Raw genomic sequence first — 23,936 nt, forward strand, 5'->3', positions numbered from 1 at the left:
AGTTAATTAATGGATCCATCCATCCATCAATCCATTCTGCTTATCTGAAGTCAAGTACGTATTCCAGATGTACTTCAGGGGATTCCTGAGGTGACAAGAGCTGTATAATCTCTCTATAAGGTCCTGGGTCCATCATGGGGTGTCCTCCAAGTTGGGTGTGCCTAAAAAAAGGTGCCCAAGAGCCTAATCATCCTAATCAGATGCCCAGATTACATCATCTGGCTCTTATCAACATGAAAAAAGTGCTCTTCTCTAATCTCTTCACAAAAAGGCTACAAAACTGGAGAGAGAGTAATGGCTAAACTGGTTTTGTGAAATGTTAACGTGCACCTATAATTAATGATTTCAAAGCTCACTGAAGTTCACTAAAGCTCTTTTCAAGAATACACTGCTGGGAGAACTGAGTTGTAACTTTGTCCCCAATAGTCCTTTGTCATATCAGGCACGAGTTACAGTGAGGGTAGTAAAAGCACTGCCTGGTTTCGGTGAAAGGAACTGTGACATGAAGACACCCTGCACTAGGGTCATTTTTTGGGCTTTGTCCTTGGAGCCTAGCAGAGCAAAAACTTTTTCTGGTTTACTGCATTTTCACATAAAGCTCTGAGTACTGTCTACTTCAAAGCTGTGGTGCATGTGTGAAAACGGCCCGAGGCAAGCCATTTCCTTGTTTAGAAACATGTGTTTGCTGGCTGCAGCTTCACAGTTAGGTATGAGGGTGGAATCAATCATCTCACTTGACTTAAAATGTGTACTTCTCAACATAATTCAAAATAATTTTAAAATCTTTTTTTAAAGTCACAAACAAAAAAAAAAAGATTCACATACAGATCCTGGTTACCAAACTTGCCTCTGGACCGGCTTCTGCACACATCTGGATGTCAGATGGATCACAACAATCATAATAAACTTAATAAACCTTCATTAAGTTTTGTCATTTTCCCCCATGTGAACTGCAAACTTACAACATTATGAACATTTCTTTGTACTGCAACGCTGGGATCTACTTTTACTTTTTCTTTCTTTACTTTTACTTTTTTTTTTTGAAACCTTTAGGTTTGTTGCACTATATATGTAAGGTATAACACATCACACTGATCAATACAATCAATATTTCCAAAATTGTGTGGTAAATATAACCATCAACCAAGTAAATAAATAAACAAACATGAAACTCAAAAATAAAAATAAACCTTCTGAAAACAAAACAAGGAAAACATCAAAACAAAGACAAAACTAAATTCACAATCTACTGACATACAAAGCTTCAGAACAGATTCTTGTTCACGAGTGAGGTGAGTGTGGAGTCTGTCATCTGCATCTACAGATGCCTATACGTTGAAGAGAGAGCTGCGAGGAGCTTCATCATTCCTCCACATCAACAGAAGCCAGTTGCGATGAGTTGGGCGTTTGATCAGGATGTTTCCTGAACACCTCCTAGGTGACATTTTTTGGGCATATCAAAATGGGAAGAGAACAAGGGGTGCACTCAAGACATGCTGGAGAGATTATGTCTCCTGGCCGGTTTGAGAATGGCTCAGTGTTGCCCCAGAGGAAGTGGAGGAGGTGGCCAGCGATATTCAGATGGATGATTCAACCGACCTGGACCTGAGTGAGTGTTTGGATGAGTTGTTGGTTAGGATTTTGAGTTAATGTCACAATTTTCCTTTGAAGGACATGCGTACAGTCTGCCCACTGGAGTATTTAGCTTGTTTTATCTGTAGCTGCCAACTTAGAACTGACTTTAACTGTCAAGCAGGACCCTAAATATGACTGTGAATAAATTAGTGACAAGCTCATCAGCAGGACAGACTGAACAAACAGAAAATCATGCACTCACATCCCTCGGCCAAATGTAAGAGTTCAAATGTACAGCTTTCCGATTAAAAAAAAAGAAGGCATTTTTTAAAGTATTAAATAAGTGAATTGAGCAGATTTTACATCTTCCCTTCTAACAAATATGCAGCCAAGACTAGAAGCTTAGAGTTCTGATGAGCTGAAGCTCTAATTAAGTTGTCACACTGCGACCTTGAGGGGCAGCTTGGAAACCCACATCCTAGTTTTATTCAGAAGTCTTCCACAAGTCCCGATCCAGAAAATTTGTGGAGCAGGAAGGGCACTTTGTATTTAATTACTTCAAGGAATCCGCATAAAACCTTGGACTGTTTAACCACACTTAGTCACTGACCCGGTGCCCTGCAGGCATCAAACACAGCACAGATAGTTCTCTTCTTCTTGTGAGACTCGTCTCCAGAATCAGTCGTGTGTTCAGCTTCAGCCGTTTTAAAGGCTTGGGTCCTCAATATATAACAGATGACGAGAAGGTTATGTTTGACTCGCAAATACAACTTTTCTGAATGTGTTATTTTGAAAAGTGCTGTGAATAAATTGGATTATTATCTTGGTAATAAAAAGCAGACTGCTGACCTCTCCTGAACTTTAAAGTCTGGATCAGCCATCTTTAATGTGACATCCAAGTGTTTATTAACACCGAGAACGGCACATGAGGACATGGTTTGTTATCAGCATAGCTAATTAATTCGAGTCGACGCTCATATGGAGATCCAAAACAAAAAGTGCCACGTGGAAAACCTCTGTCCCTCCACTAAAATGAACAGAAGAGAGCATCAGCCACATCTGTAACTACTGAGCAGCTTTAATTTTAGTTCATTTAATCTGTCTGTTTCTGCTTGTTCCACCGTGTTGTTGTCTTCCCACTTCTGCCCGGTCCTTTTATTGTTTCATCCATTACCACAGGTCTGCAGCTGCCTGCTGTGCTACACACAGCTCTTATTTTGTTAATGGAGGTTACCTAAGAGTTCAAATGATGAAAAAATGTGCAAAGCTAATTGGCACAGCCTGTGATTACATATCAGAAGGCTTACTAGCTCATTTAAAATTAATATAATAAAGGCTTTTCCGATGATCATCTTTTTCCACAGTTATAATGCCCAAATTAACTTTTAGTTCTTTTCATTTACCCATTTAACCCTTCAAAACTTGAATTTCTCAATAGAAACACTCGTGTGGTGCTTTAAATTAAAATTAAAGGCTTATATACAACCAGAAGTCTTTTTTCAGCTACAGGGTTCATCTCCTGCTGGCCATTAAGAAATTATGATTTTAGACACCTCCAGATTGGCCTCACTTTACAGATGTAGAAGCTACACCCATCTTTTATGTACACAGCCCATGCACATGCAAAACTAAACAGCCATACACACCTACCCCATACCTGTGAGATAATTAAGCCATCCAATACAGAATGGTTGCAAAAAGGAAAGTTGATGCTAGTTTCTTCACATCTTCAAGCATGTGCCCTCTTTAGCCCCAAAGAACAACCCGGGAACTTTGTGCAATCTACATTTTTCACACAGAAGTAGTACCATCTGTATAAAGAATTTAATGTAAAACTATTGGATTTTCTATTAGAGTAAATTCTGTGCAAACTCCTTCCTACACTAGTCTGTCAGCACTGAAGAGGTTAAATGTTATCCAACATCTTTTGGCAAGGCACCCAACAAACTATCGTCACTCCTGCATGCCAAACTTGCCTAAATTTCCCCCTAATTCGAAAATAGCTGGTGCTCCATCAGCAGATAATAGCAAGCCTAAGGCTGAGACCAGTCTCACCGGCTGGGATTTTCGGTAATTCCCTCCCCTGATTTTGTTTTGAACACCCACATATTTAAAAAAAAAAAAAATAAAAAAATACAACAGCAAACAACAAGCTGATCATGCAAACGTCTCATGTTCAGAAGAATGCAGGTTAGTTTCTGGGTGTTATTTGTGTCCTTATTAAGTCTCAGAGGCTGTAAATCTGGTGGTGCTGCCTGTAAATCAGCAGGTTACAGTAAATCTGATTTGTGTGAGTATCTGCAGGCAGTAAGTGGTGATGTCATGCTTGCTGAACGGATACTGTATTCTAAGTCAGCTTGTAAGGTCACCCGGGGTGCCGTTGTAGATAAATGTGTGTGTGTGTGTGTGTGTGTGTGTGTGTGTGTGTGTGTGTGTGTGTGTGTGTGTGTGTGTGTGTGTATAACCAATGTTGTGGGGGCGCACTGTGAATCAGTTACTTGTGGGGACCGTGTTCCTGTTCAGGGAGGGAAAAACAGCCCTAATCACTTAAATCACTCATTCCCACACCCCTACAGGAAACCTCACTAAATAGATTAATTTAATTAAAAATAATTAAATGAATAAAAAAACAAAACAAAAAAAACCATGTCCCCGCTGACTCATAAAAACACTAAATGGAACAAAGAAGTTCGATCACGTAGTTAAAAGGAAATACATTAGCTTAAAGCAACTGAGAAATAATTTAAATATGTAATATAATGCTGGATAAGTCACCAGTAAAGATGGAGAGATTCAATAAAATGCTAGTGGCAAATGAAAACTTTAAGTCAGATATAGTTAAATTTTAAAAAGTTGCAGTTAGCTGGATGGAAAAGTGCTTCAAATAGTTTTCTAAATACACTATATCATCCATTATACATATATTATTCATATTAAATACAGTGGATAAATGGTTTCTATTGAAGGCAAAATTTACCAAAGTGACCTAAAGACCGACTGACTCTTCAACTTTGTGAAAAGGGGAAGCATTGCTGAGTTAATCAGCAGGAAGTGAACGCTGTGATGGAAACGACTCTGTTTTTGTACGTGAGATAATGAGGTCATTGCAAACTGTCTTTGCAGTCTCATTCTCTACTCCCCTCTACCCTGTTTCAAAATATTGGGTCAATGTTAAGTTTTACAAATCAAGCCTTCGCAGTTTTTCTTGCAATTCATTGTTTTGCTGCTTATTTTGGGTCCAAAAGCTTTAACTCTTTTCCCATTGGATGCCTACTGAGCGGTTTCTGTGATATTTCAGGCCTGTTTGCAGAACAAAATGACTGGGTTCACATCAGAAATTAGCAAAGGTGATCACTTTAATAGCAACACACTTGGAAAAATCCAGAAGGTATTCTAATGGTCATCAAAGCACGCACGTATTTATATATTCTGAGGTGTTAAAACTCTTCATTGAGAGTACAGCGAACATCTAAATGGGGGAAAGCTTAAAAATGAACACTGACCAAACACATTGTGCAATATTTTTTATACTTGAATCTATGAAAAATGTCAAATGTCATAGATTCAACTAAAGAAATGGGAACAAAAAAATGTGCTTCTTTTCAAATTAAAAACACACATCATTTAGTTCTTTGCAAAGACATGACACTTGTTCATCCCTTGTGTTTGGTACCTTTTTTTACTCTTGAATGATTCATAGATCAGTTTCAAGTCTCTCAAAAAGCAAAAAAACCAAGAAAGTCTGTCTCACTGGACACAAATTTAAAGACATGAGTGGTGGCTCAAGAGTTTTGCACAACTCTGTATGTGCATGTGATGAGGAAAGAGAGACTCATCATGTGAATATGATGAAGTGAACACTTCTAGGAGATACCAGAGACAGACTCTAAATCGAGAAGGGTTTTAAAATAAAGCTACACATCAGTAAAATTCTGCTCACCGCTTCGCTTTTCGGCATGTGTGTGCGCTTGTGTTCACTCCCTGTACCCCGCTAAGCCCTCTAAAGCCACCTTGGCTGTGAAAGGTTGTTCCAGGGTCAGAGGAAATTGAAAATAGCTGTTGAGTAGAAACACGTCAGGACTTACACACACACTTTTCTGTATGTTGCGCACCCACATTGTTTCTGCTCGGGCTAACTGAGGCAAGCGGCTGTGTGTGTTTAGGTAGAACGTTAAAAGCTTAAATGGACATAGCTGTGGAATGTAAAGATAAGGCCTCTGTGCTTATACAACGAAAGACACACACACACGCTTACGCTGCAGCCACATGAAATGGGTAATTATCTGTCTTACACGCATAACAGCTTTAACGGGGTTAAGTAGCACCAAATCAAACACTGGAAGTCTGAAACATTATACAAGAGGTCGCGACCTCGCAGTCGAGCGAATGAGGTCACCCACAGAGGATGTTCAGGAGGGCAGTGATTTACTTGTTCGGGAACTATTTAAATCAAGGTTGCTCACTCATTGCCTCACTGTGTTCAATCAGAGTCGCACCACAAAGTTGTGAATCAGCTTTGAATCACAGCGACTTCATCTGCACTCCTACTCATTTTATTCCCCCTCTAAAAACTCCTTTAAACAACCAAAACTTTACAAAGACAATCAATTGGATTTAAAATACTTTCTCTTTATTGGCATATATGTGTAATTTTCATGTATGTAATAATATAATAATACTGCATGATGATGTGACATCATTACATTGCATAACTTGTATCACAGAAGAAAAATGGTTATGACATTTACTGGGTGGTGTGTCTGCTCATGTATTAATCATAAATGACCCTCTGTGGTCAAGTGAGACACCTTAGCGATCACTCATGTGTGATGGCAACAAAGAAGAAGGTCAGATTATGTTTTAGAGCCACAAAATCCACACCAGGAGGAGGCTGGGGTGGATGGAAGGGTTTAAAAAACATAGGACTCTAACAGGAGAAACCATTGTTGTTGTTTTTCTGCTTTTTTTCTTTTAAGGTGTGGAAAAAGGTGGAGGTGAAAGGGTTGCTGTTTTTTTTTAAAACCCCGAGATACTGAAACCAGTTTCACATGACTGAGGTTTCCCAGAATTGGAAGGTCTCTGGTCTCACAGTTCCTCTTCAGTTAATTACTCACCTACAGTATGTGGTCAGGCCCACATGTGTTTGACCCTATTTTTGCATATTGTCCTCTGTGCAGCACCACAGTGGGTTTTTAAAGTGGGTTTTAAGTGGGTTCAGACTTTCAGATAGTGCAGACTTCCAGCTTTAATTCAAGGGATTTAACTAAAGTACTGCAATCGCTGTTTAGGAGTTACTGCGAAATAACATAATGTATTAAATAATACAATATGTTTACAGAGTCTCAATTAAGGAAATAGCACTAATATATACAAATGGCTCAATTATAAAAATCAATAATACTACGGAGGTGATAATACCATGATTAACTGACAAGCAGTTTCAGGGCCAGGTGATGCCTGTTTCCTTGTTATTCCATTACAAATGATGATAAAACTCACTAGTGTTATTGACGGTGTGACTGCTGACAGGTGTAGCAGGATTAATTGTGTCGTGTACTGGGCTATGCTCTCTGCTCAGATTCAGCCAAACTCTGCAGAAGTGATCAGAAAGAGTTTCAAAATGCAAACATATGATGACCCAAAGCACACTGCAAAAACAACAACTCAAGACTTTCTCAAGGCAGAGAAAAGAGATGGTCTTCAACGGCCAAGTTAGTCAACTGTTAGTGAACTCTCAACCCATCAGGTACTGAAGACAAAACTGAAGACAAAGCGACCCACAAAAAAGGGTGGAACAGCTAAAGGTGAGAAACGCCCAGAAAGTTGAAACTCAACCAAGTGATGTCTTCAGTCTCAGCTGACTGCAGGTTTCCCCAAAATAACCTAGCTACAGCTACTCCCTATTTATAAAAACACTTTTTTATGTTTAATATTTCATTGTTACACATGACTTAAGAACCTGCATTTAAATAGCAGCTATGTATCGATATACAGAACAGTTATATATAACCAGCAGGAGTGCAACCTGCAGACCTGAAGGAAACCTGAAGATTTGAAATTAGGAACAAACTTAATTCATTCTGCTGAGCACACATGCATCTGTCTCAAACAATACACGATGTGCTGGGAGCATTTTTCTGTGCTATCGTGGTTTCCTCTGTGCTGCCAGCAGTGAATATTACATCACTACTGTGCCCATAATCACTGTGAGGAATCTCTGCTTGGGATATGAAGCTGAATTTTAACTGAAACAAACAAACAGTCCAAGATAATAAGCATGGATGGCATGCGGTCCAGTTTTGGCTGCAGGCTGAAATAACAACGAGACTAAAAGTAAAGCTGTTCGCTGATCTCGCTGTTTCTGTTTAGAAACTCGTGAGCTCGGACTTTCCCTTCCATTTTTTAACTCTGTGCTGTTTAAGTAACACGAAGCGTTTGATCCTGTCAATCTGCAGTGCTGCGACTCTGTCCATGGTGCTGACACTCCCTTTACTTAGCCTAAAGTCAGTTTCAAAGCAGCTCTGATTCAGCAGTTTGGCAATCGTATGCGGGTTAGGGTGTTCTAATCTAGAGTTCACTCTGAGGTCAGGTTTCGGGTGTTTTGTTGTGAAATTGGCGTGACGGCAGGTGAAAAACAACTGCGAAATAAAAAACATCTACAAGTGAAAATAGGAAACACGTGTTAGAGTAACAGCACAACAGCTTCTTAAACCCTCTGAACTTTATATTCAAATACATAAACATGCATCATTTGTAACTCTGTGTGTGGATTAGACCTTCAGGCATGTTTGTTAGAGTTAGATACGCAGAGAGGCATGTTTATGTCACTGCGTACGTTCGTCCTCATGCTTTCATATTCATCTTTATTTCAGTATAAACTGGTTTCCTTTTTTGTTTAATATTGTTTTTATCCCCTTTTCATTTTCTATTACAACTTTAACTGGCTTTGATTTTTTACTTATTGCTTCTATAGTATGTTTATTTATAAGGGTGTGTTTATTAAAATTGAAATCTTGCATAGTCGTGTCAGTTAAACTTGTTTTGCCTTAATGTTTGTCTTTCTAATCTAATTTGCCTTCTGAGAATCATGTCTTTTGCTCGTCTGCCAAAGGTGCTGTGAAAACTCATGAGTTACACGTCACCAGTACCAGGTTGGAGCTCCTTTTGCCTTCTGAACTGCTTTAATTCTTCGTGGCTAAGCTTCAACAAGTTGCTGAACACATCTGCGGCTGTGACTGTGGAGGCCCTTTGAGTACAAAAGGTTGTTACAAATCTTCATCTGTTGAGCCAGTGTGAGTTGTAGCCTCAGTTTCCTATTTATAGGTGGCAGGAATGCATCCAGCGTGGTCTTCTGCTGCTGCAGCCCATCTGCTTCAAGGTTTGATGCTCTTCTCCTTACCTAAGTTGCAATAAGTGGTTATTTGTGTTGAGCTTGAAGCAGCCTGATTCTCATCTGAACCCTGTGATCAACAAAGCTGCTCACCAGATATTTTCTCTTTTTCAGTCCTTTCTCTTTAACCCCTATTGATGGTTGTGTGGGAATATCCCAGCACCAACAACCATGCCACATTCAAGATCACTGAAATCACCTTTATTCTTAATGTTGATTCCAGGTTTGTGCCTAAGTGCTTTTCTGCCATGTGATTGGCTGATTGGGGAACTTATTAAACTGCTCACAGAAACTGAAACTTTGAACAGCTGCAGTTACAGAAACAAACAAACTGGACAAACAGAGTCTTCTCAGGAATGTCATTCAATGTGATCAAGACATTTGAAATAACAAATCAGCAAACCTTCTGCTTGATTGATGGGTTTGCATTTAAACTCTCCAAACTGTACATTGACACCACAATAAAAGGAAGAAGCAAAGAACAGAATAAAATCCAAAAATCTGCTTTTATTTTTGTTTTTATTGTTGCCTTGCTGGAGTTTATTGGATCAGATCTCTGTGTGAAATGATTCAGCACTGTGGTGACTTTGGGTTTATGACATAAAGCTGCTGCTGCCCTACATATGAGTTCAAGCTAATACTGAGAGCCTGAATGTAAGCATTTTATTGGGATTTCAAGAAACGGTTGACTCATTTTGTCCTCTCACATATGTTTGAAGTTTCCTGTTATCAGCAGATGTTTTATGAGATATCAGTGCATGTCCGCGTGTGTGTGCTGAGCAGTGAGTTTCAAATGTGTAATGATGCAGGACTAAACTTTTGATGCTCTCACGATGAAAGGAAAAACTTGACACTGTTTTTTCTTATCTATCATTTGCTCTTCACCCTTTTCTCTTCACTCCTTTCCATGTCTGACTCGCGAGTCATGTGATTCTCCTCCGCTAGGCGGCAGCATTAAGCCGCTGTCTGAGAGCAAGAGGGGAAAGACCCGATGAAAGAAAGGAGAAATGAGAGTTTGGCTCTGTGAGTCTCGGTCTGGAGTGCAGGTTTCGGAGATGAAGAAAGGAGGGGAAAGGGTGAAGAGAAAAGAGGATTCGTGAAAAAAAGACACAAGTGTGGTTAAAGATGCAAAGACAGAAAACAGAGTTTAAATGTGGTTTGATAAATGACATGAAACAATGAGACCGCAGAGCAAAACGCGCCCCCTCAATGTACGAATGACCTTTTGCATCCGTGCTGCGGGTCAGGGTCTCCACTCTGCCTCCGTGTTATGTAACAGGTAATGTCTGCGGACCTAATTGAAGCCAGTCATTTTCTTTGGAATGAAGCAGCTCCCGCAACCCCCCCCCCCCCCCCCCAATCCTCGCGCTCCTGCGTGTCATTGATGAAACTGTATTCTGGGGGCTCAAGAAAGAGATAAACCACCCGGCGCTCAATTTTAAAAGGTCAGCTGAGTGAGCGGGATTAAATCATTGTTACGCGGGAGACATGAGACTAGATGAGGTGCGTGTTGGGAAGATGTGCAGCAACTTTAACTCTGAGATGAGGCAAGGAAAGGACACAACACGGAGAGAGACGCGAGGAGAATAAGGGTTTAGTTGGAGTGCGAACATTCCCAGTATTCCCAGTCCTAAACTTGAACTCATTTCTTTACAAACACTGAGAGAAATCAGAGAAAGTGAGGGAACGAGTTTAATAAAAAAAAATATCAGGGAAGAAACAGACAGAACCTAATCTGTCACTCTGATGAAGCGCGCGGGATGTGCGTAGAATATGGGATGGATAAAGGGATGTTCTGTAAATAAAGTCAGCATACATCAGATCCACGCTGTTTACATCAGTTCTGTTTGACACTAAAACACCTGCGAGCTCAGTGATTCAAGTTTTGACATGCGCAACAGAAAGAAACAAGAAGCTCGCTCCAGACAGCCTGCGCGTAAAGACGCGTCTCAGAGTAAACACGCAGCTGAGAATCACGTTTTAAAACAAACGCGACATGATCTGTTAACAGTTTGGACTCTATCGCTTCTGTAGAAACACAAAGAGGTCTCATCAGTCCTGGTGCAGGTGACTCGTACTATAGTGCGCACGTCCTGCACGGAGACACAAGTCAGAACTGCGAGCCTTGTTCCCCCTCTCTCTCACTTTTCCTCCCGTTGGCACCCCGCCAGGTCCAGCACGCTCCGAGCCTCTTCTCCTCTTGCGCCGCTTGCTGCTCACTTTACACCACCCCTTCTCCTGAGAGGGGAGAGAGAGAGAGTGGGAGGGAGGATGGAGAAGGGGGTGCCCCCGAAAGAGGTGGAGCCGAGCGGAGGGAGGGAGCAGGGGAGTCTCTCTGCCGACGCTGGAGTGAGGTAGAGTTGGGTTGGAGGGGGGCGACGGGAGCCCTTGGCCGCCTATTCGCCTTCCAGTTGCCTCCACACTATATAAACACTCATTGGTGCCTCTGGCTTGACGCACACACACTCCTTGCGCACGCATGCACAATACACACACTGAGGGTGACTTGTATAGGCAGCCAGAGAGCGAGAGAGAGAGGAGAGAGAGCGCTCTGAGAAACAGAAAGGTACACAGAGAGGAGAGTGGACGTCAGAAAGTAAGAGAAGGAGAAGGAGGACGGCAGCTCCTGAGCATCTCCTGCGCACCCACGCATCCCTGTACGCTCACGGATCTTAAACATTTCTACTCCTCGTGTTTGCGCCACAGAGACGTGACTTTTTAATGCAAAGACGCCTTTTGATTTTCTCTTTAAAAATTATTTGAAGGAGACGCGATTCCTGGAAGAGTTTTCGTTTATTTTTTTCCTCTCTCACCTTAAACCAACTCTTTCCATCCCTCGAGAAGTTTTAAAAAGTAAAAAGCCCTCGTCAGTTCCAGGGCTCGGCTTCACTTTTTCCACGTTTCCCCGGGAGTCCCGGCGTTTGAAATACACGTGTCACCTTAGAGATCATTTTTTTCTTTTTCTTTCTTCAGCAATTTTTTCCATCTCCCTTTTTTATTTTTATTTTTAGTCAGTAATTCACAAACGAGACTAAAAATGATATTTCAAACATCAGGACAGACCCCAGCCAAGAGAATTCCGTGTCCTAAATGTTTCAATCATTAAAACAAAGCGAGTTTTAATAGTTTCACTTTCCCCCCCACACTTCATAAGCTGAGGCGTGATCCTGAAGACGCGGGGAGCTCACCTGTAGCGTCTCTGCCCAGTTCAGCCGAGCCTGATTCGCACCTCTGAGGCACAGAGACGCCACTTTGTGACTGTTTTAAAACACAGACCCACGAAATCAGAAAGGAACTTTACACACTTCATTCATTCTCAGAGCAGAGCAGCCGCTGCCTCCTGACACCTCCAGCGCGCGTAAAAAGAGCGCTGCGCTATTTTACGCAAAAAAGAACTTTGAAAGTTTGACGAAGATTTACTTTGCCCCCTTTTTGGAGCACAAAAGTTTCAGCGCATCTTTCTCCAAAGTTTCTGAAAGTCGACCCCAGTTCCGCAGAGATCACCGGGCTCTCCATCACCATGCTGTTCGACACTTTCGACATCGTCTCCGCTCTGGCCACTCTGGCCGCTTGCCTGGTGTCCATGGCCCTGCTCCTCGCCGTGTCCCAGCAACTGTGGCAGCTCCGTTGGACGGCCACGCGGGATAAAAACTGCAAGCTGCCCATGCCGAAAGGATCCATGGGCTTCCCCTTCATTGGCGAGACCTGCCACTGGCTCCTGCAGGTAAGAGCGCACTCTGGGCAGGGAGCGAGGGAGGGAGGGAGAGGGGATGAGTTTGGTGGAGGGAGACAGAATCTGGGTCAGCGCCGGTCTCCGTGTCTGTGAGGTGATATCAGTCTCATCTAATTATTTATTCCTCCCCAAAGATCGTTTTGCGCTTTTTTATTGACATCTTTAGTAATTTGTGCAAACATCTGCGCCTTTTTTTTACCAGCCACATTTTTGTTGTTTGCAAAAGGAGAAAACTCATTTAAAAAACACCAGAACGCAACTTTTTTGTTTTGTTTTTAAAGCCTCACACTCGTTCTTTTATAGCCTTTGTTAATTGGATTCCATATCCCATAATGCACAATGTTACATTAACTCAGAAACTCATAAATATCGAGATTCTAAAACAAAAAAACCCACAAAACTGATCTGCTGCTTCATCTCCATCCTGCGTGAATGGGATGCACAGTGAACACGCACACACAGAGGAGAATCAAAGAGTTTCGCTTCATCTTTTATTAGTTTACAGCCCTGTAATATCTCTCCCCGCACTCCAGCGGTGGCTCGCACAGACTCTTCTTTCCCCTCATTATCTCACACAGGAGCGCATCAGCCAGTCGCGGCGCGACGTCACAGTCTATTGATCACATCTGATACGGTGGCGAGTCCAGGCTGAGCCGTGGGGACTCATGTCTCTGACGGAGAAGGAGGACACTCGTGTCCACAAAGAGATTGTGTTTTGTGCTGATTGTTCGGAGAAGGAATGAGAAAAGGGAAGTTCTGTGTGAAAGGGTTAAATCGAGGGTAAAGTGCAGTCTCTGGACACGCTCTCCTCCTCCTCCTTTTCTTCTTCTTTTTTAAAATCTTGGTTGCATTCAGAAAGGTTCCCGACACGCCGCGTTTTCAGTAGATTGGTCAGAGATTCCTGCAGAAAAAAGGGAAACCCTGCACCATGCGTAGTATTGATCCAGCTTACCGAAGGTTCGCTTAATCGGTGAGATGCTTCACAGTCTAAACCCCCCCCCCCCCCCCCAGCATCCACCCTTATCAATAAAATTTGCAGATAATCTTAATGTTTGAGGCTAAAAACGAGACACTTGGACCAGTGAGTGATAGGAGATCAGGGTGCACATGAGTGCCGCTACTGAGGACTCCCGGGAGCGCGCCAGCTGAGGGGACAGCTAATAAAACAGAGAGAAGAAGAAGAGAGACAGGAGGGAAAGGGAAGCAAGGCTCGACGAGCGGAGGCACGTTGGCCGCGTGCGGGGCTTGAACTCGCGGTGCTCCTCTGCGTTACATCTGACACCGAGCGAGACGCGTTCCCGGAATGCAAGCGGGAACCACGGCCAAGTTTATGGTGAGGGGAGGGGGGAGGCATGTCAGTCAGAAGGAGGAATAAGAGGCTGTCTGTACTTATGAGGACCCCGCGTCCCCACAAGCAGGGCTCAGACCTGATTTATAACCTTAAAGTGAAGTTTTAGAACAGCGCAGTCAGGAGAGGTGGGCGGGTCGATCCTAATATCAATCGTATGCTGGTATTGGTTTAGGATCATTCTTGTGTTGCCTGTCATGCCCGTTTCATTTATAGCTTATAGCACATTTAAAGAACAGAAGTTGAGCCAAAGTGCTTCATAGGCAGGCACATTTACATTCAAGAAACACCAAATGCTGAAAGTTGTGTTTTGTTGTGTTAACTAACTATTGTGGAGAGTAAGAATCAGAGTGATTTTTTGGTTGGTAACAAGTGTTCGGAATTTGCAAATTTTTTACTATTCATCTCGTAAATCATGACTCGCTGCTCTCCTCTACGTGAGCTGCCTTCATCAAGTAGTAGTATCAGCACTGGTATCAGTAATACGTGTCCTGTGTTTACAGTAGCAGCCAGTGTACCAGGAGCCATTACAGACATCTTTTTGATTATAAGAAAAAGAAAGAAGGTGCATGCACTACAGTCTGTGTGTGTCCCGTGTCCAGTCCAAAGACTGTAGATAGAGGATGGATGTCTGTGACATCACTCACTGGCTGGTGAAATCCTGTCTGGAAGCCTCAGGTTGAGTACTTTGCCCGTCTCCAAGCCACAGGAGACTATACCACACCCATGCGCTAAGGAAGCCACGCCCCCAAGCATATTTTTCTCTAAATGGGAGCATAACAACACAACAAAGGCTGCACTGACGATGATTTGAAATGAACAATGAGGTCATAAACTGCCCAGGAAAGCACTTAGTGAAGAAGCACTAGCACTGTTTTCCTATAGGTTTAATTAAAACTGACTTTGCCCCCTGCTGGCCATCAGACATAAAGCTGGCTTGCGGAGGTTGACTTTGTGCTACTTAGAACATTTTTGGGGGACTGCGTTACTGCGATGTAGTTTTTTGTTTTGCTCTTCTTCCTCCTAGAGATCAACCATACTTGTTGTGGTCATCTTCCTTCTACCAATCAGAGTTTGAGCTATGTGAGGCATCATCATCCAGAACTTCCTTCCTGTTTCAATGTTTGGTTTCTTTTTAAAGACTCAACTTTCTTTTTTTTGATCACTTGGGATCATAAGAACCAATTCATGCAGAGCAGAAGCAGCATTTGGAGGTTCTGAGCATTCTGTGTTAGCTCTGTCGTCGGTCGCTGCCCACTCCTCACACTTTAGCTACACACACAGTCACCATTTGGTAAATCTGCCTGTCTGCTGCTGAATTTTTTTTCTCACTATGAGAGCGTAAAAACAGTGAAGTTATGCGCATACACACATATACACATGGTATATTTTTACCCTGCACACACACGCAGCACATTTCTGTGACGGATCCATTTTAAAGCAATCTGCAGTTAGAAATAGTTCTGTGGTCACTCTGCCAGAGCCCTGTCTGCTCTCATTAGGAGCCTGAGCTTTCTGGAGCTACGGTGCCAAGCAGGAGCGCTACTGAGGCTTCACACACACACAAACACACATACAGGCACACAGAAATAATGTACTAATCTTTTTGCACATCGACATAAATGTTTTCCTGTGCACACACATATATGAAGAGAAAATATGGTACAAAAACCATAAGTGCATGTTGATTCTGAGTTACCTTTAAACATATAATTTATAACAAACTTTTATTTTTGAGTGAAGCTGTACGGCCGTAGACTTGTAGCATTTTTGTCTCACGTTAGATGATCTGGATACTTTGTTTTAATCACTCCACTCCTCACAATTTTTGCTGGATGCAAATGATCCCATTTCATCTTTTAAAGTTTTTTCTGAAATATTGTACGCATGTTGCTGGGTTTCTACTTGGTTGAAGTTCGTTAACAGTTACCTTCCACGACCACTAGGGGTCACCACACCACAAGGATCCCAAGAAAATATTTTGGTAGCTAAGAAGTGAATTCAAAAACATCGGAAACACCGATAAGTCGAACCAATGAAGTTTTTTAAATACATTTTTTTCCTCCTTTGACAAAACAAATCTACTGTTGCTAGGTAACCAGGTAAACCTTTCTTCTTTTTTTCATGCAGTTTCTTTGGGTCAGAGCCTCATAACTTTTTCACACACACACACACAAACAAACCACACAAACATGTACATGGAGCAGCCTCACTGGACTGAATCTGGGTCAGATGAGAAGAAATGAACATGAGGCTCGCACACACAGAGTGGAAGGTCCAAATGTTTTGTGTCGTCATTTTTGGCTTGCATAATTGGTCAAAAATAGCAACCAGCAGCTCAGATGGAGCTACATCAACTCACACACACACACACACACACACACTAATGAGGTACCCTCTGCCTGCCTGCCTTCTGTCTATTCGGCTGTGATGAAGTGTAAATGACGGTGGCCAGAGTAATGACAATCCTGCAGCCCAAACACTCTCTCGCGGCTCACAGTGACGACAGCCTCCCTCCTTTTACAGCTTGCGCCTTCTTCTTCTTCTGCACCTGCACTGTTGTCTTCTTCTATGGTGGTACGGCTACAGATCCTCGGCAGGTGATGGCTGTTTCTGTTGATGGTATTTGGTGTCATCAGGTGTTTGTGTTCTTTGATGACTTGAACCCAACCTTTTCATATAGTCAACTTTTACAACATCCCAAGCAGCCTTTAAAAGCAACTTTTAATTCTTGTTTGCAGATAAATGCAGGAAAAAGCCACCAAAATTGAGAAGTGTTCATCAGCCGTGCAGAGTTGGAAGGTTTGACTAACAAGGCTACTTTAGTTTCTTCCTCACAGCCCAAACACGTGCACGTTTGGGTTTACCGGTCATTCCTAAATGGTCCTAAATGTTGGCCCTGCGACGGACTGGCGACTTATCTGGGGTTTATCTCGCTTTGGCTTCGTCTGGCAATCCTCACCTGGATAAGTGCTTAAGAAGCTACATGGATGACACTGATGCTCGGTCAGGTCCATATTGTCTCACTGCAGCCCGCTGTGCAGCGTTTTTCAGTGTGCCAGCATACCCTTTGGCTTGGTGAGGACAAATAAGTAAATACAGAAGTCTGAAGTAGGAGGTGGATGTGGAGGAAAACCTTCAGCATGACGAAGCATCACTGGGCAAGATACTGAGTTTCCACTGATGCATTCATCAGAATGTGAGTGTGAAAGGATGAATGAAGGCTGTAGTAAGAAAGCGCTTTGGTAAATGGACTGATTCATATGCAGTGCTTCTCTGTTCTACCTGAGCACTCAAAGCCCTTTGTACAACATGCCTTATTCACCAATTCGTACAAGCACTTTTTTCATTTTTTTCTAGAGCAACCTGTTACCTTACTTAAGGATGTTTCAGCATATCTAGACATGGATCGAACCGCCAACCTTCCAATTAGCAGATGACCTGGTTTTACCTTCTGAGCTGCAGCCAATCCCAAACAGAGCAGAAAAGAATTATATAAATACGGCTCCTTTTGTTGCTTTGTCGCTGGCGTTAGGGAAAAGGTCAGTGTTTGGGTTTAGACGCCTCTTTTCTCAGCGTTGAACAAAACTTACGTATCTCCTCTTCAATAAGCTTATTCTTCATTTGCCTAATCGGCATGGTGGTCATTTCACGGTGTGTGTACCAGCAACCATGCTATCTATTCATGGCTGTGCCAGGCATGTGGGGGGATGTGTCATGTTGTCTGGAGCAATACATGAAGCTTCTGGCTCCTGACCGAACGTCAGCATGTAAGGAGCTGGAAGTGAGGACGCACAACATGCTAGAAAAAACACTGGATTTAAAAAAAATCAAATGCAATGAAACTTAAAAAAAGATTGTTGTTAAAAAAACAATGTTTCCTAAACTTTTTTAAAATTGGGAACAATTGTACAAATTTTAACAGAGATTCACAGATCTTGACAAATTGTCATCATAAAACTCTAAATTCAGTCGTATACGACGCAAGATTCTCTCATGCCGACGGCAGACGACCACCTCGAAGCTCCTCTGCCTCGTAGTGCATGTGAGGCCTTTTGTTTTTTAGCCGAATTGCTCCTTTAAGCAGCTCAGACAGAGGGGGGATTGTGAGGACTGGTGGCTTCATCTATAGTAGGTTCCATTACTGCGGTCCAGCCCGCTGTGTGCTGCATAGCTGTGGTTACACAGTCCTGAGGCGCACACACACACACACACACACACACACACACACACACACACACACACACACACACACACACTCAGAGTCTTTCCATTTGCTGTGTTGGTCTGTGTGTGCATAAAGTCATATAACATGCAGCAGGCGCACATATAGAGTACGATGATGTAGCACACATGCAAAGACACAATTAATTGGCCACACATGCACAGCAGTGTGTGAGCACACACAGATCATAAACCCACTCTTTCTCTCTGTCTTTCTTGTGTGGCGTGGCAGGGAGCTGGCAAGTGCATGTTCACTGGGTAAGAGATACATAGTTCACTGAGCGGACACAGGGGGTAAAAGTGTTAACATTCAAGGCAGGACCCTTGAACCGCCGAGGACGCTTCTTCTTCTCACACCCCGCTAAACTGTGTTCAGGCTCCTCTCTGTTTTTCGTTGTATTTTTTTCCCCGTTTTTTCAATTTTCTTAAATTTAACAATGAAAAAAAAACCTCCTGTCACCGTCTAGTGTAAATATAGTCGACTTTACATTTTAAGTGCATTTAATGATCCTCTGCGTGATTCGTTATATAATTCCCCCCCCCAGCTTTTCAGACCCGTAGTGCTGCTTCCCTGCAGCCTTCTGTTTTTTATCTTCTTCAAATATCTGAGGCATTTCTAACTTTCTGGATTTCAGTTTTTCAAAAATAGCCTCACCTAATTTTTTCCCCACTCTTTCTCTGCTGTCTCCTCGAGCCTTTGCTTCTCTACGTCTTGCCATTTTCTTGTTTTCCCCCAGTCAATAATGACATTTTTCATCACTATTTTTCTTCTTCCCTTTCCCCCCTCACTCTTACATCCATCCATCCATCCATCCATGCCCTCCTCCTCCCTCCTCTTGTACAGATTAGCAGGAGGTACTGGCAGCAGGTCCCTTGCCCCTTCTTTCACCCCGAGAACACACTGCTCCCTCCTTCAACACTCTTGTCCTGGGCCGAGTATAGAGGCCAGTGTTAATCTCCCTTTCTCAATGAGTGTGCGTGTGTGTGTGTGTCACAGAGAGCTCGAGTTTTTAAAAGATCAGGAAGTTTTTTCATTCTCTTATTTTCTCATTGTTAAAAAATTGGCTGCACAACTCCCACCAAAGAGCTCAATGCTTGCTGCATTTTTCACAACGCTTTCCCCACTTTTTGTCAAGCGTCACGGAAGAAATCAGGAAGTTGCTCCTAAAAAACAGACGAGCACGGCATTGTAGCAAACGCTAAAAGTGTTAGGAACTATTTTCAGCAGCGGCTTGATCTACAGTTGGTGCTATAATGACTATTTGGTGCTTGTAAATGGGACCAAGTCAAGCAGATCTTTCCAGAAGAAGATAGAGAAGCAGTGCAAACAAGATCCTGTTTGGGTTCCAGTCGCAGCATCCGAAGTCAAGTTCAGGCTCAGAGGTCGCAGAGGTTGCAGGAGAAAAGTGGCCTGATGCCTCCTGTAAAAACCTTCCATTACTCAGCGAAATGAGAGTTAACTCTCTGGACAACAATGGAGGAACAGGACGTGTCAGATGGCAGCTGCTAGGAGGATCAAGTCCTTGTTGGTTTTGGTCATTTAGAAGGAAAAAGAGGGAATATCAGCTGAAGGATATTGGTGGACTTTCACACGGTGTCTGTGTTGGCTTGTAGTTGGGGTGCGTCTGTGTGTCAGGGTATTAGCTCGGGTCCCCGGGGTTAGCGCTTAGAGAGTTTTAAACAACCATAATCTCCCTTTCTATAATGTCCCCGGGTCAGGGACCAAGCCTCTCCCTCTCTCTCCCACCCGCTCCCTCTCTCTCCTGCTCGCTCGCTCTATTCTCCTCGTTTTTTGGCTGAACTATCCGTAGCCCTTTTTTCCTTAATCCGTCCTTTCTGAAACGAGCACCCATCCCGATCTCCCCGCCTCCTCCGCCACGCTCAGTCCCCTTTCACACTTTCTCCCTCCTTCTTTAACCCCCCACCTTCATTCTTTATCTTTCCTCCTCTCCTCTTACCTTAGTTTCCTTCCTTCTCTTCTTTCTTCCACCCCACTCCCCTCATTCCTAACCCTTCTTCTTTTCCTCCTCCTCCTCTCGGTGTCTCTCTCTGATGTGGTGGCGTGACTGCAAAGGGACGGGGGTTCATTGTCAAGTTGAGGACCTATCGCACCATTCAAACGCACAAACCCCCCCTCGCACACACACACTGGCTCCTTGGTATCTCTGGCACCAGCTGAATGATTGACAGTTGAAAAGAGAGAAGGAATTCCCTTGCAGCCTTTGACCTCGTTTCCTCTGCCTCGCACTTCCACAGTTATTCTCGCAGCATTTTCACTTTTCATTTTTTAACCTTTGATTTAGATAAAAGTGGGTTTTTTGTATGTGTCTGTGTGTTTCCAGACTATATATTCTCCCCTTCCTATCAGTCAAGCATCATACGGACAGAGATCTTGTGGATGTTTTTGCTTCTTCGCCTGTGACTTTTGTGGGTTTTAGATTCTCTTTTTCTCACTTCTAGTAACGTTAGCGCATCAAGCTAACCGTGAGCTACCTCACATCGCTTCATGTCGTCATTTGCGTCTTAAAGGTTGCCTTTTAACAAACTGCAAAGACTTGAAGAGGAGGGTGAAGGCCGGCACTCAGTACCTGTCATTTCTTCAGTTAGAGGGAATTAAACTCGTTGTTTCCTCGTACATTTGTTTCGCTTGCTTCCTCTTTAGCACCGATGTACAACCGTACTGCAGTTTCACTGTGCCTGTGTACAAACATGTGCAAAGACAATAAAGAGTTAAAGTCTGATGGATATCCATTCCTCTCAGAAATTACAGCACAGATAAATGCAAGCGCAACGCTTAAGACAACCACACATTTACATTTTAACGAGAAACGCCACCGACAGAGTCCAACACAATGACAGCAGCACGCACGCACCTCAGAAAGCGTGACCCGTCCCTCCCCAGCCCTACACCACCGAGGCAATGTCCTACATTTTGATTGGCTCCATTTTAGCAAAGTGAACACACATGCACGTTTCACAGGGATTTTGGGGTTACAAAAAAGAGCTACAAGGGCAGAAAACGGTAATTCGTGAATGCACGAAGACAATGAGAACAATCGTAGCTCTGTCCATCACACGATCGATGCTGTGACAAACCTAACATGTACAGTTTGCTTTCATTTTTAAGAAATATCGATACTGAAATTTCTGACTATATTATTACTGACGTGTCTCACGTCCCATACAAACATACTCTTTGTTGGAAACCAGCCGCCTCGAATGTGTTGAAAGGAGCCGTGATTAAAAGCGTCAAACAAACAAAACAACCGAGCAACCGCAAAACCAGAATACGGTAAAAAGGAGGCGAGGCTGAAGCCGGATGTGGTCAACAAGTTCAATCTGAGCTTTCTTAAGTTTGTTAGATGTAAGGTTAATATTCAAGTTATTATATTTAACTTACATTTTTAAATTAAAAACAAAAGCCAAACAGCTTCTTTTGATAACTATTTAAAATAACGACTCGCGTTGGTAAATGTACTGCTTTACTACAAATTGTTTTTTCCGAAGTAAAATGTTTTCTGTCAATGTCACTGTGTAAAATATAATATTTTGGGGCTCATACTCGGCTTTCTTGTAAAATGTTAGTGCACGCACCTCGATTAAAGAAAACGTTTAAAGCATTTTAAAGTGTGAGCCTGCTAATTCACACAAAGCTGTAAAGTGACTGGAGTTTGATGTGAAAAAAACGACTTTTTAACCATTAATTTAGAAACTATAAAGATTTTTTTAAAACGCGGATGCGTTTAAATCACAGAAAATAAATGCAAAGCAAGAATTTAGACCAAAGTCTTCAGGATGCACTCTTTCTTCCTGGTAATTTAGCAGGAAATGTCAGAAAACAACACTCTTACGAGCACGTCTAAATCGGAGTATAGCGTCTGTGTATGTCGACTGCATCGTGTGCACTTTACACCGAGTTAATAAGTCAAACATTTTCATTCAAGGAAACCTTCAACTGCTCTGGGAATGCCTTGAAAAAGATAGATGTAATTTATATATTTGATAGATCCCCCAAAACATCAAGTTTGGGTTCACTCCCTGAAGTTAATTTGAAATATTTGCTGTTGTTATATCAGCTGCTTTCTCTCTTTACACAGTAAAGCTTCCATCTCCCTCATTTTTTTCTGCAGCTGGTAAAAAATCTTCCCCGGGTTTGTTGGTGAATTTCCTACAACTGTCTGTTTCTCTACTCCGTCTAACCATCACCCCAATATTTATATTTCATAGACTCTCTAAATATACACACTTATACACAGACACACTTACTCTCACTGTCTCTGGTCAGCGAGCCAGTGTGTGTCTGTGTGTGTGTGTGTGTGTGGATTGATCTGAGTAAACATAATTAGCTGTGTTTTTTTGTCTTGCCCTAATAAAAGACTCATTTGTTAGACATTTCCACTGCACTACAAAGAGGACATTTATAAGCCCGGGCCCAGGTTCGCCCCCAGGCCAACCCCAACAGAACAGACGGGGGTATTTTTAGCACGGCCGGCGTGCTAGCAGGGTTTGCCGGGACAGTGTGTGTGAGTGAGTGTGTGTGTGTGTAAGAGAGAGAGAAAAGAAGAGAAACTGAGATTTTTTGACATCTTTTGTGATTGTGCTGGTTTTTGTGAGAAATTCTGTTGAAATGTGAGTGTGTAGCTCTCCTTTATTGAGAAAAAAATCTGATAAAAGCACTCTAGAGAAGCGGACACTGACGGCTACGAGAACGCTGTCCAGACTGTAGTCACGCACAGACAATCTTTCAAGGCCATTCCTTTAGTCTGTCCCCTTCCCATTGTGTGTATAAAACCTTTAACCCTCCTATTTTAACCCTCCTTTAACCACACCTCAGGGTCCAGCTTGAAGCTGTGTTCGCCTGTCGACAGCGTTTTTGTTCTTATCTTAAAGTGAACGGGGAGTTTATGGGTGAGACCGATGGAAAAAAGCGTGTGGAAAAAAGCATCAATTTTTAAATTCTTTTAAGTCGAGAAAAGTTTTGTTTTTGAAGGAAACCCACTTCTTCCTTTCAAATCCAGAACAGGGAGAATGGCTGAAAATGTCGGTGTACAGGTTGTTACAACGAGAAGATCGACGGGAATTTCACTGACCACACACACAGACTAGTGTGCATAAAATTTTGTTGATTATTATGATAAAAACACCTCCGCCAGATTCCCTTCTTTTTAGAAAAGATGTTCCCCTGAAATAATCGATCCACATGATAAATGTCTGTAACAAAATGCAATCAGCCCGCTGCCACCAAACCGCAAAAGTCACGAAACCTTCATATCGAGAGTTTTGGATTCAGACAGCTTGTCAAGGTCTAGAAATATTTTAAACTGCTTGCATCGCCATGGCAACAGTAATAAATTAGAATTATTAATGACACTGTGAACCAGTTTGGGTCCAGGCCCCACCGCTGCTGTTTATTCCATATTATTATATACAACGAACAACAGCAAAAGCGCCGTTATTTTGTTCTTAAGAGTCAGAGTAGAATGCACTTCAGACATTTTGCAGAATTAAGTGAAGCCACACACACACATGCACCTTTATTTGTTGTCCATTTGCTAAATGCATGGAGCTAATATGCAGTAAAGTTCAAATAGGAATTAATTTAAACCAAAAGAAACAAATTTAACCCACTTAAAATGATCTGCGAGAAGGTTATTTATACTTGTTAA

The 23,936-nt window shown here is 42.5% G+C and overlaps 1 protein-coding gene across 1 annotated transcript in view; it reads left to right on the plus strand.

The window, feature by feature from the left end:
• The first annotated feature begins 11,405 nt into the window (after positions 1 to 11,405).
• The window catches only part of cyp26b1 (cytochrome P450, family 26, subfamily b, polypeptide 1), a 37,927-nt gene continuing 25,396 nt past the window's right edge, over positions 11,406 to 23,936 (plus strand). The window contains exon 1 of the mRNA XM_085263566.1: positions 11,406 to 12,689. Within this exon, the coding sequence (XP_085119692.1) occupies positions 12,486 to 12,689 (204 nt within the window). The 5' untranslated portion in view covers positions 11,406 to 12,485. The remainder of the gene's footprint in view (positions 12,690 to 23,936) is intronic.

The sequence above is a fragment of the Mchenga conophoros genome, linkage group LG3 (genome assembly GCF_057382185.1).
Source record: "Mchenga conophoros isolate Kocher_MC1m ecotype Shallow Benthic linkage group LG3, M_conophoros_male_GT1.1, whole genome shotgun sequence".
In the NCBI taxonomy this organism is placed as follows: domain Eukaryota; kingdom Metazoa; phylum Chordata; class Actinopteri; order Cichliformes; family Cichlidae; genus Mchenga; species Mchenga conophoros.